Raw genomic sequence first — 16146 nt, forward strand, 5'->3', positions numbered from 1 at the left:
CACAAATAGCCGCCGAGGCTTACGTCAGTATATCTGATTTAGATCAAATCAAAACAAGCACAGATTCCTGATTTCTGAATGATGACGTACAACGTAACTCCTTTGAAATCCTTTAAAACTTTAGCTTATTAATCATATTTTGTTTCCCCTTTTTCCTTTCAGATCCATCATCAAATGTCCGCCGCCCAGCTGCAGGAAGTGTTTCACGTTGATCACGTTGATCTCGTACCGCACTACGAGCTGGTTAAGCTAACGCATCACACAAACCGACCAGTCCTTGCCAGTTCCCGGCGGAAACGAAGCATTGACTCTAGCTCCCCAGTTGCCAAACCGAACGGTTTGTCCACCGGAAGCAACAATGCGAACCATCACGTCAAGAAGGACCTCAGCAAGGTACGGTTCACCGAGAAGGTGAGCGAGCTGGTGGTGAAACCGGGCCAGCAGAAGAAAGCCGCCCCGAAGGAAGGTGATCCCGGCCGGCTAGGGATCCCGCTTGAGGCGGGTCCACGGGTAAACAGTGATCAGCCCCAGCAGGTCGATGATACGGCCACGCTCGAACCGATGGAGGGCGATGTTAGCATAGCTGACATTAACGAGCACCGCGTATCGTTCGATGCATTCGGGGAGAATGTGAACCTGACGCTGAGGAAAACGGAAGGACTGTTGCGCGGTGGACCACACTCGCTACGGATGTGGAACGTCCGTTCGGATCCCAACTCAACGCAAGGTCTGGTTTACGAGGAGATTCACGATGAGGTATGTACTTTTGTATGATGAAAGAACTGATATTTGAGTAATTGTTTTGGGGAAAAACAGATTCCTTGGCTTCTTTGGTTGATTGAACGTGGGAGGTTGCAGTTTTGCACAACACGCTGAGCTGTTCGAGTTGGACACGTACTTTCGCAAGACCATGGAGAAGATCTTTTGCATACCATTTCCGGCGATGAATTGTTACGGCGGGCGGAAAAGTGGTGCGAACTGTTCTCAAAACAACGTCCAATAGTTGAAGCGAACAGGGTCTACTAAATTCCCACAATTTGTTAGACTCGTCTAGCTACTGCTGCATACTAATTAGATGCATTTCGACAGTATCAACACCTGTGCACGTTATTCTGTCGGTGCGGATTGCATGTACAATTCCGATTGCTCCGTTCTTCGCAGCGGACTGTCTGCCCGGCAAACAACAACTGCAACCCGAAGATCGATTGCACACTCTGTCCCGCACTCTCCCCCCCCAATCAAAAACCCCTCCCCACAAGGTACTCGTGCACCGTGCAGATACAGTCCGCGTATGTAATTAGACTGAAGGTCACCGCACGGGTATGGACGGCTCGTCAAGTTACTCCACTTTGTGACTTTGCTCTAAATATTGGCCCCGTTTGTGTGACCGGAACGATCGTTTCACACGATCCCCGCGCAAGATGCAAAACATTTGCCACAACCTGCCGCATAAGTCGCACTATACTTTGACAGTTCGGTCTGTCGCCGGGTCAGACAGGCCGTTGTTTTCGGATAGTGCATGCGGGGAGAGTTTGATTTAATTTATAATTTAAATAATTCAATTCACCTCCACTAGCGAACTTGAACGTGCACTCGTTATGTGAATCCATTGCGAATCAAACCATCGTGCTCTGGTGGGCCTGCAGAAGCTCACTCACTAAACTGGATCGAACTGGGGAAATAAGGTTTAGAAACAACAAAAAAGTGATACAAACAAAGTCTAAGCAATAGCCTAAGCAAACGAGATGGAAATGGAAGGTAACCACCGTGCTACAGATGGTCTTAGGAATGTGTCGATTTTGCTTTCGAAGTATGTGGCCGATACACAACACAGTTTTTACCGAACCAATGTAAAACTGGTCCGTTCTTTTAATGACCCTGGTGTAATGATAGTTCTTAACCGCTGCAGTACCCGTAGCTTAATTAACTAGAAGCGAATTGGCTGCAGAAGGATCACTTATTGATACCATCATGCAGAGCAGTTGAGTCATTACCGTGTGATCTTGGGGTGTTTTTGTTGCTCACACGACAGTTTCTAGCTGTATGTCCACTACCAAGTGTTGGAAAATCCTTACCCATGTCGTACTAATAGCCTATTCCTAGTCGGAATTCTCGACCCAACACATAATGTTTGGTGTGTAAATTATCGAACCTAATAGGTACACGCGGGTGACATACTTCAGGACCTATTAATTCCTTCGAGCAAATGTCAATTTTCAACACCTGTTTGCGCTAGATGTATGCTCAGGAGGGTATCTTGGTCTTGGAGCCCTGCCAGAGCAATCGATACTAGCGCGCGTGTGGAGTTGCAGGGTTCTGAGCAAGCTGACATGATTGGAGATCCTAATCGTAGCTTAAGGCTCATGTCCCGTACGCTGTCGATTGTGCGCAGGTGTGATGGATAGCAGTGAGAAAATGGGTGGTATGTCCAGCTCTCCGTGGTAAGACGGACACGCTTAGTGCCTCAAGATCTTAGGCTTACGCTCCAATTGATCTACTATCTGTGCTTGTTCTGTAAGGTCGCAGACAAGGGCAGTGAAGGAACGATTTTGTTGAGGGGTTTAGATTTGCTAGAATCCTTCTGTGCCGTTCGAATGCTTCCATAGCTAATCATACCCGTAGGCCACGTTCCGTGTGAAGGTGTTGATTAAAGTGTCCCAGGTTGGTGTTGGGAAAGGGAAGGAAAAAAATGGTAATTCAAATCTTAATATCGCATTGTTTCGGGGCGCATGTGGTAGCATGGGGAAGATTTATGCTTCGGTTTGATTCCCCTCGGGAGGGTTACTTAGAACTGTAACGGAGACGCACCATAGAACAATGCCGCCAACCGAACGGGCGAAGAAATAAATAACATGTTTTGATTTCAACCATCACACTCGTAACGTATTACCGTGGCCTAGCCCTTTTTGAGGCGGTTCGTCAGATAAAACTTCCATCCCGTCTCCTCCTCCCTTTCCCTTCCCACAACCGCCCCAAAGAACCTTGAGCCTTGGAACCATCGAAACGGGGCGTTCCATGCATTGAAGACGCGTATGCTTCAGATGCCATTTATGCTAATACCGGTGCTACTTTGCGGTTGATCGATTTTGTGTCCGAAATTGTACGAATGAATCACAAAATCTATTCCGTCGATTGATGACGCGTACGACCGTTTTTTCGCGGCCAGCAGTATGTGTCCAAACATATTTGTTTTATGGCGGTAATGGCCTTCGGGGTTTGACCCGCCAGTTCAGCTTTATCGGTGATGGTATCAATCGATTCGCGATAGGACCATGCGGAGAGTTAAGCTGGGAAATAAAACTAATGCATACGGAAGTCCTGCGGCATCGGCTTATATCTTTAGCGCGGGGGGAAATAAATATGAATGCAGATTTTCGGCCACGCTCGAAAAACCGTCCCAGATGGGTACCGGACTATTTGGGAGGCATTTGCTTTGGTTTGGTGTCTGCCACCGCAATATTTATTGCGACGTTTAGCTTTGTGCTGGGGACGTAGCATTTTACTACGATAAGATTTATTACCGACAGAAGGTTTTTACACAAATTTTCTATTCCTTTCGCCAAGGCACGCATGCTGTGGTAGTTGGGGATTGTACGCCTCCGCGTCATTCCGCTTTGTGGTGGTTTGTTTGGTTCGTTGGCAAAATGATCTGATTACTTTCCGTAGAAGCTTCTCACTAAAGCTCCATGATCGCTATCGAGGCGGGGCACAGGAATGTAATTTTTAAAACAATTTAGTGTTTTTAATGAACGATAAACAAATAAATTACACCGAAAACATCTTTTGACACAAATGAGTTGAGTCATCCATCGGTGCGGTTGATTGCGAACCGTTCTGTGAGTTCATTTCCATATTTTCGTTAGCCTGAAGTGTTTCGTGTTTGTTTGTTTTTTTGCTTCGCCGCATTATGAAAAGAGCTTTTTTAAAATGCATAAATTCAGCAAGCGTGAGGTATTAAATCACTCGCATATATTCCACATAATTTAATTCTTACTTTGGATGAGAATTTAATTAAGGTGAGCAATTTTGGCAAGAATTTCAAGAGAGCAGGTTTTGCGTGTAGTTAAAATTAGTTTGCAACATAAAATTATTAATTAAAACAAATAAAACTTAATTTCTACTTTTACATATTTTAGTAAACAAATTCCAGCCGTGGGCTAGTAGGAAATAGCATTTAAAAAATCGATTAGACTTCCTTTCATGCCGTTAACCTCACCACACTTTATCAGAAACCGAACAGGCTCTAAAACAACTTCCTAAACTCAAACAGGCATAAAAAATTTAATTCGACCTGCCACCAATTTTGGAACAGCAGCACAGCGGGACTAACCTGTCAGTAGCATATCTTGACTGTTTCGATATCACTTACACACCCCAGTAGGTCACGAAATTGGATCTGACATGTGTTTAAAGCAAACCCCAAACCAGCATGCAACATTTATAGACACCTTCCCGGAAACAATCCGTGAGTAGATCTGTGAGTAGCAGTGAGTAGACGATTACATTCACTTACCCTCACTGTCCCGCAGAGTGTTAAACCATATTTGGACCACACCGCAAGCTTATCAATTTACGCCATCTTGACATGGAGATGATGAACGAAATGGAGATTTGTCATAAATTTATCAGCCGATTGAAACGATAGCATGGTTAACGCTTCTGGTGAGAGACATGGCAACGATCATGGCAACGTCTTACAGCTGTATGAGTTAAAGCATTTTCTAATGTTCGAGCTGCTCAGTACCTTCGTTGCTTGCTGATGAGATGGTTCACTCGGAGGGGGGCAATTTATTTTGCTGCTAGTAACATACTTCCGCCGCAATCTTGTTTGCTTTTCCTGCACTTAGTAACGGGCCCATAAAGTGGTTATTGAGGGCTCGTTAATAAGGCACTGTTATGTCGCGCGCTCTTTTCCATATTTTCCCCGCTCATTTTCAGAAAGAAAAAGACAACTAACCCACTCTAGCTCGGTAGGAGATGCTTGCTTCGGTAGCGTACCATTATTTCACCAGCCTATTGATACATTGATTCACAGCTCCAGGTCGCGTTTCGGTTGCTGATGGGTAGCTTTTTTTAGTTACGTTTTTATGGTGGCTTTTTACGGACAATATAAATTGAAAGTGAAAAGAAGGAAAAACTGTGGCACCTTTGGTTGACGTGCGGAATAGGGAACCCTTTTCGGTGGGTTTCAGTTCCGATCGGTTGAATCGTGTCTTAGATGTCGGGTGGCGATTTTCCAACATTATGCAATGGTTTCGAGATCGCTTTGATGATCGCTCACGGAATTGAAATCGTTGAATGGCGGGGAGGGAAACCTTTATAGCCTTTTGTGGACTTCAATAATGTGAGATAATGATCTTCATTTGTATGCGGTACAAAATAGACGTTTTTTTTTGTTAACTCTATTATGCTTCTAGTGACATTTGTTTTGTACTTGAAGAAATGACAAAGAAAGACAAAAATGTATTTCAACAGCTGCACAAAAAATTGTTTTAAAGATGGTTAAAAGATTTAGGATTAACCATTACCTGAAGCATCGTGATCATGTGTAGTGTTTCATAATTTAAAACAAACGAAAAAAAAACACACACCATGTGACATAATTCCAGATTCCGATCGATCCGATGGAGAAGAAAAAATGCGTCTCACCATGTAAGCGTTTCCGATTGCCTGTCATCGAATATGTCAATGGGCCACTGAACCTCTCTCTCTCTTTCTCTGTCTCCGGCTGAAACAAGATACGCTACGAAAGGGCCACCATGTCGGCCGGAGCCCTGTATGCCAGTAAGCCAGTGAGGAAACAAATTCCACCGGTGGAGTCCCAATACGGATGAACGGAAGAAGGAAGCAACGATGGAAATCAAAAACAACAGCAAAAAAGCTAAAAACCTGAAAAACTAAACCTTTCGGTGGGGCACGATGTCATAATCGTGCCAACATCAGCCTAAGCCAGCCGCTTTCGTAATGTGCGTCTTGTTGTTCTCCGTAAACCCGAGCAAAGCGGGTTTACTCCGGTTGACGGAAAAGCAAAAGTAAATCGCCACACAATCACACGCATCGTTGAAGATTGGTCCAATTTTTGCTGCCGGACACCAGCATGGATACAAGGAAGAGCGAAAGATGGGTCTTTTGATTCCGGTTCTTTATTTTTTTTTGTTGCTGTCGGGTTGGAAATTGCATACATTCCGGTAGATGGTAGACGAGAAACTAGTTCGTCCTCGAGCCGGCGTACCAACCTGTACGATCACGGTGGTTCCATCTTTTCTTTCCGGGGTTTAATCCCCGCAAACATCAATCTTCATCAGCCGGGAATCTAGATCTGGTTCCGCGGGTGAATTAATGCCAAGGACTCGAAGATGCTCGATCCGTTACGCCTATGTCATCCTACGTGTGCCGTCCGCACCGGGTGCCGAGGTGGACGATGCTTTTGTTGTTGATGGATGTACAGTGATTACAAATCAAAATCGAATCCAGTCCAAACAGTTGAACCGGTCAAGCTGCTAACGAAAATGAATGGTTTTCTAGGCGGTCGAGCACGGGCGGCGATGATCTTACTTGGTAACGTGCGCACGCCACCAAATGATTGATTGTAACCTTCTGTCCACGCGACGCCTTAAAACATACACACGAGTGGACAGATTTTCACAAGAGGAATTGAAATTATGAGTCTCCGCTTGGCGGGACCTTGTATTCCGTTTCTGATGACATTAGCTTTTGAGTGGTTGGACGCTTCAAAGGTGTTGGATGAACTGTCATCGATGTGGAGATGAGGCCATTTTTAAGATGTCTATATTATAGGTTGGGTTTAATGGGTGTGATTAATTTTGCAGACTCCAAGGTTTTGTTTCCAATTTCCGAAAATAATCTTTTTTAATAGGTGTTTTAAACACAACATTGGAAAAATACCGGGAACAGTCTATTTCGTTGCCCGAAAATGAGCTTAGCTCAAGAAGATCATTTGCATGAGATTCTCCATGTTTGTTTCCGCAAAATACTAAAACAATCATTATAACAATGATATCAAATGTAGCTACTTATGTGAAATAGACCGTAACACTATACTACCAAACGAACCCCAACAAGTTACGGCAATAACTTCCAACCAGCTCCCAAACGATCTGCTTCCGTCGTGCGTCTTACAACTTTCCAATCCCCACATTAAGCGGACACAAAACGGTATAGAGTAAACATTATTAGCAAGCGCCAATAACATACATTACCTCTTCGAGTTGATGTCGTTTGCTTTGCTAATAAATACAGCTTGACGGTAATGCAGCTGGTAACTACCCCGCCTAATGACATGCAACATGCTTTCCGAGAGCTTTCGAAGGGTTTCGCCAGCATTCTCTACCGGCTCTCAAGGCTTCCACAGTACCTGGCGAAGGTTTCATTTGCGTCCTATCGAACCGATTCACGCATGATTGACTTTGGTTCCGAAATCGGTTCCGTTTCGTTTGATTCTGTCAGGAGGCCCAACATTGTCTATTGTGGGCTATTTCCACACTCTGGTCGGTTGTAGTCGGCTGTGGAGAAGAAGCAAAAAAAAACATATAAATAACGCTATGTGTATGACAAACGGTGCAATAAAGGAATCTCATTTGCAAATGGATTTAACAGATTCGATGCTGGCGCTAGATGTAGAACAGTGGGAAGTCCTATGGAAGGTGTCAATGCTAGTCAATGCAGTAAGTACGCCTCTGGATCTCGTTCAGCAGGGTCCCATTAAATGCTTGGGGGACAACATTCCTAATGTCAGTGCCTCACTGCCACAGTTCCCTTCTCTGCCCCGCATATGGAACCCGTGTGCATCCATAAATAATGCACGATTCCCACATACGTCCTTGCGATCCGGTGTCCAATGTCTTGGCGGACGGTTGCTACAAAACTCGAAACCTTTACTACTGCCACAGCGTCAGCTAATTGTTAAAGCATTCGCAAACTCGCGCCACACAGGTTCGGTGCTGTGTTGGGTGACCTTAGCACTTGAAATACACCACTAGAATGTGAGTGAGTACACCCTACCACCGGGCAAGGAAACGCCCGATAGAACAGGTTTGCCATTTTTCTTGCCCATTCAACAGTTTTGCATCGAGCTGGTCAAGCTGCTCAGGCTGGAGAATTGAATAGAATTGCCCATAAATCAATCGTACCGGTCGAGTTGTGGCCGAGCGAATGGTGAAGGAGGAGATTCTGAAGGAACTCTCACAGTCTAAACAGGTGCCAAAAGGATAACTTGCTGTGGAATTGATTCTCCAAGACTGGATCATTGTTTCTCAAAGACCTTGAAGGACACACTTGCTGACTTTGTGACACTCTCGGCCAAGGCAAAACCCACTTCAGAGCAATGTCTACAATAATGTTCATATGTTTGCCTCATAATCCTAAACATCGGAACAATACAACTCATCCAGTTCGGAATGACTTGCGCACTTGGGCAAGTGCGTGGGCAAACGTAACACACTTTTGTCTCTGGATTGGAGATAATTGTCTAAATCCCCTTGCGGGTTGGTTGGAATCAGTGCAAAAACGTAATGATTGATGGACGTGATGGCGACAAAACAAAGCAATTTTAATTCTTTCCCCCTGAGGGAGATGAGAATGGATTAGAATGGGAAAACAGGCCGCATGCCCTGCAGGCCACTGTTTTCAGTTACATAAGCACTGATTCTAACGCTCCTTCGGGGCGGTTTGTTGTTTGCAAACGATTGGACATGCCTTGCAGGGTACTAAAGCCACCAACGGTGGCGTTCTTCGCCTGTAAAACATCAAAGTGACACGCGCTACTTAAAAATGGCCGACATTGGAATTGGTGCTGCATGTTATTATCCCATACCGCGTACCACACACTGTGGTCGATGGCGATTACTGCCCACACGCGTAAGACAACCTTCGCCGTGTATCGGTAGCTTAAGGGGTTAAGCACGCTTCTCAAAGCAGTATCTGCGTATGCTACAATCCTAGCTGAAGCGATTGAGGTTGGACAGCCCCGTTTCCTTGTTCTTGTAATGCACGTAACGCGGTGGTTAATTACTGAGCCTACGCTTGGACAGTACTCGGCACGGGACGCTCCGGAACAGCTGTTGACAGCTACTAACCGATGTTTAAACAACATCCACACATTCGCTGATGATAAAGTCAATAACGCATGCAACAATCTTAAATGGAAATTAAACTGGACACCTGATTTGGTGCACTTGGGTCCTGTCCTGTATAATTGCACCACACAATGACACCAAATAGACGCTGATGAAACAGTTCTGATAAGAATGTGTTAATTGTGTCACGCGATAGGTATCAGTAATGGTCCATGATAAGCATCTGCAGCCAGTCCTGGCATATTATTATCTGCGCAAAGTGTTTGTTGCGTGAGGCAGAATCATTCCACAAACCACAAATCAAGCGATAAAGCACACGCGCCTGACAAAACAATGCAGAACAACCGAAAGCCCTTCCGACTGACGTGCACCTGCGCCTGTTGGGAAAAAGATTGACAATTTTTTCCGGTTTCGTGCAATTTCCCAACTCTCAACGTTTTGAAAATTAGTCGCTCCTGGGGTCGGTTGGATTTAACTTTACACAACAGACTAACAGAGCACCGGTGATGGTTGAATAGGCACGAGATAGGTAATGGCAGACAGGGAACTCTCACGATGCGGTAATATACGGTCGCTTCCTTCTCCCGCAGATGGAGGAAAGTAAAAACAAAACACAAAAAAAACCGGGGCCATATCGGTACCACCACCCTTGTGGCAAAACCTCTGCAACCGGAAGAAGCCCACACGCTGATGATTCCGGGCTGCTATGGCAGCAGCCTCATTTGCCGGCATCATCTCACAACTCGCAGTCGGAAAACGAAAGTGTACCATAACCATAACATTCTGCCATTCCCGGCACATGCGGGAGGTTCGGTGTGGGGGTTCCTTTCCTCCCGCGTTCCCCATCTTCCCAACCCTTCTTTTTCACTTGCGGAAGTAATGGAAGCTGGTTGGTGGAAGTACTGGTTTCGCAGAGTGGGAAGAAAGTAAAAGGCCTTTTGCCTTTCATACCTGCCGCACATCGTTGTGGCGCAGGTGTTTCCAGGTGGAGGGTTAACACTTTTTTCTCATGATGGTGTGTCGTTTTTTGGGGGCTTTTTTTTTGGGAAGGGAAACAAATGTAACCTGTGCATGGAGTCGGTCAAAGTTGCGGCGCGCTGATGCAGGCGAAGACTTTCCACTGTGTGGGCTATAGATGAATGTTATGCCATCTGCCGTGTGTACCGACACGGTGTAAAGTGTAATGCAATGGAACACTGTAGCGTACGCTTGCTAACTAGCTGCCAAAAAAGTGAACTTTAAGTTTGAATCTAATTGGCCCGAACCGGCATACTGAAGGCGCCTGGCAGATGGCAATGGACAGCAATGGAATTCCCACTATGGTCACGATTTTTCGTTACTACAGCCACAGCAGAGAAGCAGATCAAAGCAATTGTTGATACAAACGTTACGTATATCATGACGGTACCGTGACAGTTCGTCTGAGTAATAGACAGAGAGAGAGGAGTCGACTGTGGCGGATAATTATCATACACCCCACTACCCCCGCTTTTTGCATGTCGACGGATCAATACGTTTACATTGGTGCAGGAGTTCCGTTCCGGACACGACACGACCTGCAGCAAACAATTTGCCGCCATTCGTCGGGAAAAATGGTTCACCGCGAGTGGCACGAGACGAAGAAATGTCAAGTTCACAGTTGGTTTCTGACTTTGACGGGCCGGATGTGGACTTTGGAGCTCGTTGTTGTTCGGCTGTCATACAAAACGATCGTGGACGTTGGAGGCGGAAGAAGTGTTAAGCTATGACGGGTGTACGTTTTACTGATGGTACAAAGTTTGATCGCTGCAATTGAACGGGAGATGTTTTCGTGAAGCACGATTTACGGGAAGAAACATAACGAGCATAAGAAAAACGATTGACAGACAAATGAACAGACGGCGATTGAATATATTGGAAGAAGTGAAATGTTTCATTTGAATGACACATTGTATGGACGAGATCTTCAAAGGGAAGTAAATAGATTGAAGTGTGTTGAACATTGAGGCTTTTTCTGGACGAAAGTAATTGAAGAAATTTTCTTCAGGAAATTGGAAATTCGACAATTATTATAATGTATCTTCTTATCCACTTGGTATTTTTTGTGAGGTTCTCCAGGAGATATTCGTTGGTGAGGTATAATAATAACTCGCTTATGGCAAGATATCTACTGAGATATCGTATAAACATCGTTCTGGATGTGCTACATTAAGTTTGTGACGCGCATGCAACGAACCACAAAGAACAAATGAATTCTTGAGCGTTACAGGGGGTAATGTCCTGACTAACGACAAGTGAAGAGCTCGGAATCTAAACCTCAAACTAACTCTTATCTAATTAATGTACAAAATCAATTAAATTGTACACTTCTGGGATTACGAAAAAACTGCCCCGAAAACAAACTTAACCTCAATTAAAAGACGGATTATACGCTGTGTAAAATTTTACTACCTGAAACATCTTTTGATGCACGATACATCCGCCATATTAGAATGGCTTTTGCTGTATAAACTACTCATCGTTACACGGAAAGGCCACTGACGTCAAACGAACATCAAACTAGCCTACCCAGAAGTCACCATTGACGATGTGACAGATGACCAATCCATCTTGTTTCGTGGCCAGGTCGCAGTCTCGGACCCACTCTTGATGTCAGTTATTTAGCCGACCGTTTCGAATTACGCGCTACGATAAAGCTCACCTCGAACGAAATATTTCCGATGTCATTGAGCTGCCAGCAGCGTGGCGTTTCGCTCGAGTTTCGTGTGCTTTATGTGGACGGAGGGCTTTATAAATGTGACAAGCGGATGGAATTGTATGTCGTTTTTTTGTTCACCTTTTTGCTTGCTCCGATGAAATCGAAGAAGGTTCAATACATCTCAGTAGTTACGCAACCGAAGAGCCTGTTGAGAATTGAAGTTGGCCAAAAGAACACGGCTCAAAGTTGTAACGATGCATTTGGATGCTTTCCCTGGGAAAGGTTACTCAGCTATTGATGGGTTCCTGGGGAGTTAATACATTACGTCAGTGGCATACTGCGCACCAGTGTGCCGTGACATGTGTCATTCGGAATCGTCTTGCATTTGAACGGAGAAGAGTAAATATCGAAAGTGTACAACAAGCCGATGCAGTGCAGAAACCTTTCCACGGTTTGATTGATTGGAAATGGATGTTCAAGAGAGATCAAAGATCAAATAGCCGATCATATTTCACACCAACTCGCACGGCCCTGTGGCGTTAGCTAATCACCTTGTATTCTTTTGTACGCTTTTGCAGGATCCAGAACCGGCCGATTCCTTCGGCGACATCTACCAGGATGAGGAAAACATGGCAGCGGTGCTGATGCGAAAGCACTTGGAAAGTGGAGATCTAATGATGGTGAGTATTGCATTTCGTTCAGTTTCAGCATGCAGCAATAGCAAAAGGCTCTCTGGGCAAATAGGATCTTTGTCTGTTGGAGTAAATGAAGTTTGAATGAAACCGCACGGTATTGGTGCCATCGTAAACCAAGCGTTTAGATTTCTATACTTCAAACCAACAGCATCTCAACGCCTCAAACCAAATGGCGTCACGATTTGTGTGTCGTGAAACATTATCCCAACAACCCTCAAAGCGAGGGGTTTACCGAACATATTTTCGTTGTCGGTAGATCATAATCGGAAACCAGAGCACAAAAACCCCAAGTGACTCACGACATCGCCCTCATCACCTTTAACGTCACCATTTTGTCGTGGAAACATGAAACGGTTCCGGCCAAGCATTGGAATCATTCTCACGTTCCCTGCCTGTAAAATGTGCCGCAAACATCCTTGACCTAATACGATCGGCCGGCGCACTGAGATGGTGCTTTCCGGAACACCGAAATGGGTAGGAAAATAAAAACGCCTCATCGACAGCCACGGCGTCGGCCTTTCCATTATTTCACTTAGTTCCATCGCGGCAATTACCGGTTGTGAAACTACAAATTATACTACTGACCGCCCCCGGAACTGCTCCGGTATCGATCTTGGCTAGGATCTTCCGATGGGGTGGCGATAATAGAGGTCGCCGGATGGTCTCAAGGGCGTGATTACGTGAGATTTTGTTTTCCCCGCCTGGTCGGGATGTACCTTCTGATGAAGCAATTAATCGTGCCGAAAGGTGAACCGTTTAGCGGTAAGGACAAGATGGGAAGATTAACGAATGTTGCGCTGCATCCGAGATCTTTCCCTTCGCGAAGAAGAATCCTTTTACACGGCTCACATTACTTCAAGCAGTTGAGGCAAAGAATAAGAAAGATACTTTTTTTTATTCACCACAACTTGCAGCGATGACACTCCGGTTGATGATTAATAGCATCCCCATTTCCAGGATGGCAAGCTAAAGTTTTGCCAATTGCCAGTACCTTTCTTTCCACCGCAGTCGAAGGTGACATTTGGATGACCTCAGGGTCGCGTAACCCTCGGCGACTGTCTCATTTCCCTTTTGGTTCGAATCCATTGATTAATGAAGCCGCACTGCCATGTCCATCCGCCAAAGCGTTGTTTGTGCGTTAATGCCGGTTAATAAATTCATATAAATTTTTCTCTCACTTCGTCGGGACGGGTCCCCGTTCGTTAAGGAAAAATGATGATAAACGGTGTCTTTACGGTGGACTATCTTTACGCAGCAAAGCGAGCGATAAGAGTGCCGACGGTTGATAAGCATTTAAAGTGAAACAAATAGATTTAAAATCACTCACGTGCAACGATTACGTCGTTAGGGAAGATGGTGCACGTAATCGTGAATCGTACTGAATTATTTATTAGCCAGTCGCGTGGCTTCACGTACTTTCGCCGCTCGGTGTTTTGAATTAATGGCTGTAAATTATGGAGTTTAGAAAAAATGTTTAAAATAGTAAATAAAAATAATAAATTCTTGTTAACTACAACCAGCAACATCCATTTGATTTGCAAATGATATTAAATGTAATAAAAATCAAACTATTATGTGTTGTGTATGTTACCAATCGCGGCATTTCACATCGCCGACATTTTTTTCTCTTTAAATTATACACCTTTCAATTAAATCTTTTACGTATTTTATTTTCACGTCTGTCAAACTGTCCTGTACTGTGCGCGGACCGTGTACACCAACAACAGGAAATAAACCGTTAAATACATTCACATTTATGCACATTTGCTGACCTGCACGGTGCGAAACTTGCCGCACCGCATACCGGAGCTGTCGATAGGGAATGTTTATGAATGTGCGCTTCGATAGACGCACCGATGGGCAAAACGCGTGATGAATATGCAAAGATCGTGTCGATACGATGGCATTTTATTTTTCTATTTCCAGAAACGGTTCAATTCAAGGACTGCAAAACATCTTCATTCGCCACGTTGCAAAAGGTGTCGGATAAAAGTGAGAACGGATTGCGCTTAAGGTGAAACATAATAAGCAGTTTTTGGTGGTGATTTGATGAAAAAGCGATTGCTTCAGATAAAAAAAAGATGGTGAAAGATGGTGCGGTGAAAAAATGAAAAGATGATTTTCCTTTGAGTAGCATAGAAACATGTTTCTTCAGCATGAAAGCATAATGAAAGTGTCGGAATGCAAGACCATTGCATGTCCGTTGGACGATGAGAATGGTCCGTGACATTATTTTACACCCGACAGTGACCACATGTTGTCACTGCTCACTGCAACAATGCGCCGGCAGTATGCTAATTGAGCATCGAATTTTGTACATAGCGAGGTTTGCAATTATCACCCAACCCCCAAAAACGGACCAAACCCCGGGCCACACCAAAACCACCGAAAGGTGTGGTCAAGGTTGCGCCGTGAAAGAGAGTGAGAGTGTGTTAAAGCGTTAACGAGGGTTCCATTAGGCAGATGCCAAGCGAAAGAAGCGAATGTGTGGCCACATTCCGGTGGCCAACGCTTGTGACGTCGCACCCTCTGCCGTATGTGGGAAGGTGGATTGATTTAGCAACTAATTTGACCAATTGATACTGCACCACCCATGTCCAATGTTGGCGTTTTCGGTGTAACCACCATCAACGCTGACTTTGACCTCAATATCCCGATGTACGCCGAACATCGAACTGGACGAAAGAAAAATGAATAACTCAACTCTACTCACTGCATGAAGGAAGTAAGATGAGAAGATGCTTTTTTGATTCTATTAATAACTCCCAAAATACCCTTTCTTGGTACTGGAAAAACGCAATTTGCCTTCCTTTTGTTAAGCTAATGTTTTATGCTGCTCAGAAGGTGTCAATAGCATCAATCAATCTTCATCCCAGCTCATCTCCATACCCAAAAAAATAGCCATAAGAGATAACCTTCTCCAAGGAACAGAACTGAATCAAATTACCCTTTCGAACGGGCCCTTGAACATTTGTGCCACACAACCGCACTAAGGTACTAAGGCAATGAAGGGCACTTTACCGGGCTGCATAAACAATAATTGACAGGCAGAACAACAAAAGACCGACCGAAAAATAAACTAATCCGCAAGCAGGAAGTCATACCCGCGCGCGAGTTGTTATTGTTGTGAAGCAGCGCAAGAGGTCGCTAATTGTTGGTAGCTGCTGTGTCCTCCCATTGGTGGCATATTATAATAATGGAAATCAAATTGTGAAAAATAATTCCACTTAAGCGCCCAAGTACATCCTTACTACGGGCGGCTTGGCGGTACGCGATCAAAAGGGGCCCTTTTTGGGGCTGCAAGCGAACAGCGGGCGGGTGGCGATTTGTATGCCAGCCTCCGAGCATGAATATGAAGAAGCAATACGCGGAAGTTGGCAAAGTACTTCCGTGACCTGCTGACCCCGCGATAGCTTCACCCCGTAACCCCGTTTCAAGAGCAGTCACTTCTCCCCCCTTTTCTGGCATTGAAACGCTGATGTTTCAGTTTGTGGTATCGACATCGATGCGAAACAAAAAGCGAACGATCCTCCGCACAAGTGAACTCCCTACGGATGGATCTCCTTGCGGTCGATTCTTTGCGGTTGTCAGATGACTTGGGTGGGTTTTTTGTGTGTGTGTGTGTGTTGGTATTATTGTTCCGATTCGTTGCGTTCATCTTTACGCGACGCGGTTCACC

The 16146-nt window shown here is 44.9% G+C and overlaps 1 protein-coding gene across 11 annotated transcripts in view; it reads left to right on the top strand.

The window, feature by feature from the left end:
* LOC125768346 (A disintegrin and metalloproteinase with thrombospondin motifs 1) overlaps nt 1-16146 on the top strand; it is a 91164-nt gene that overhangs the window by 31177 nt on the left and 43841 nt on the right. For all 11 annotated transcript variants that reach the window (XR_007418878.1, XR_007418882.1, XR_007418881.1 and 8 more), the window contains 2 exons: nt 163-756; nt 12351-12452. Coding sequence is in view for 2 of the 11 variants with exons in the window: in XM_049435862.1 (XP_049291819.1) it covers nt 163-756; nt 12351-12452 (696 nt within the window). In the remaining 9 variants the exon portion in view is untranslated. The remainder of the gene's footprint in view (nt 1-162; nt 757-12350; nt 12453-16146) is intronic.

This window comes from Anopheles funestus, chromosome 3RL (genome assembly GCF_943734845.2).
Source record: "Anopheles funestus chromosome 3RL, idAnoFuneDA-416_04, whole genome shotgun sequence".
NCBI classification, from domain to species: Eukaryota; Metazoa; Arthropoda; class Insecta; order Diptera; family Culicidae; genus Anopheles; species Anopheles funestus.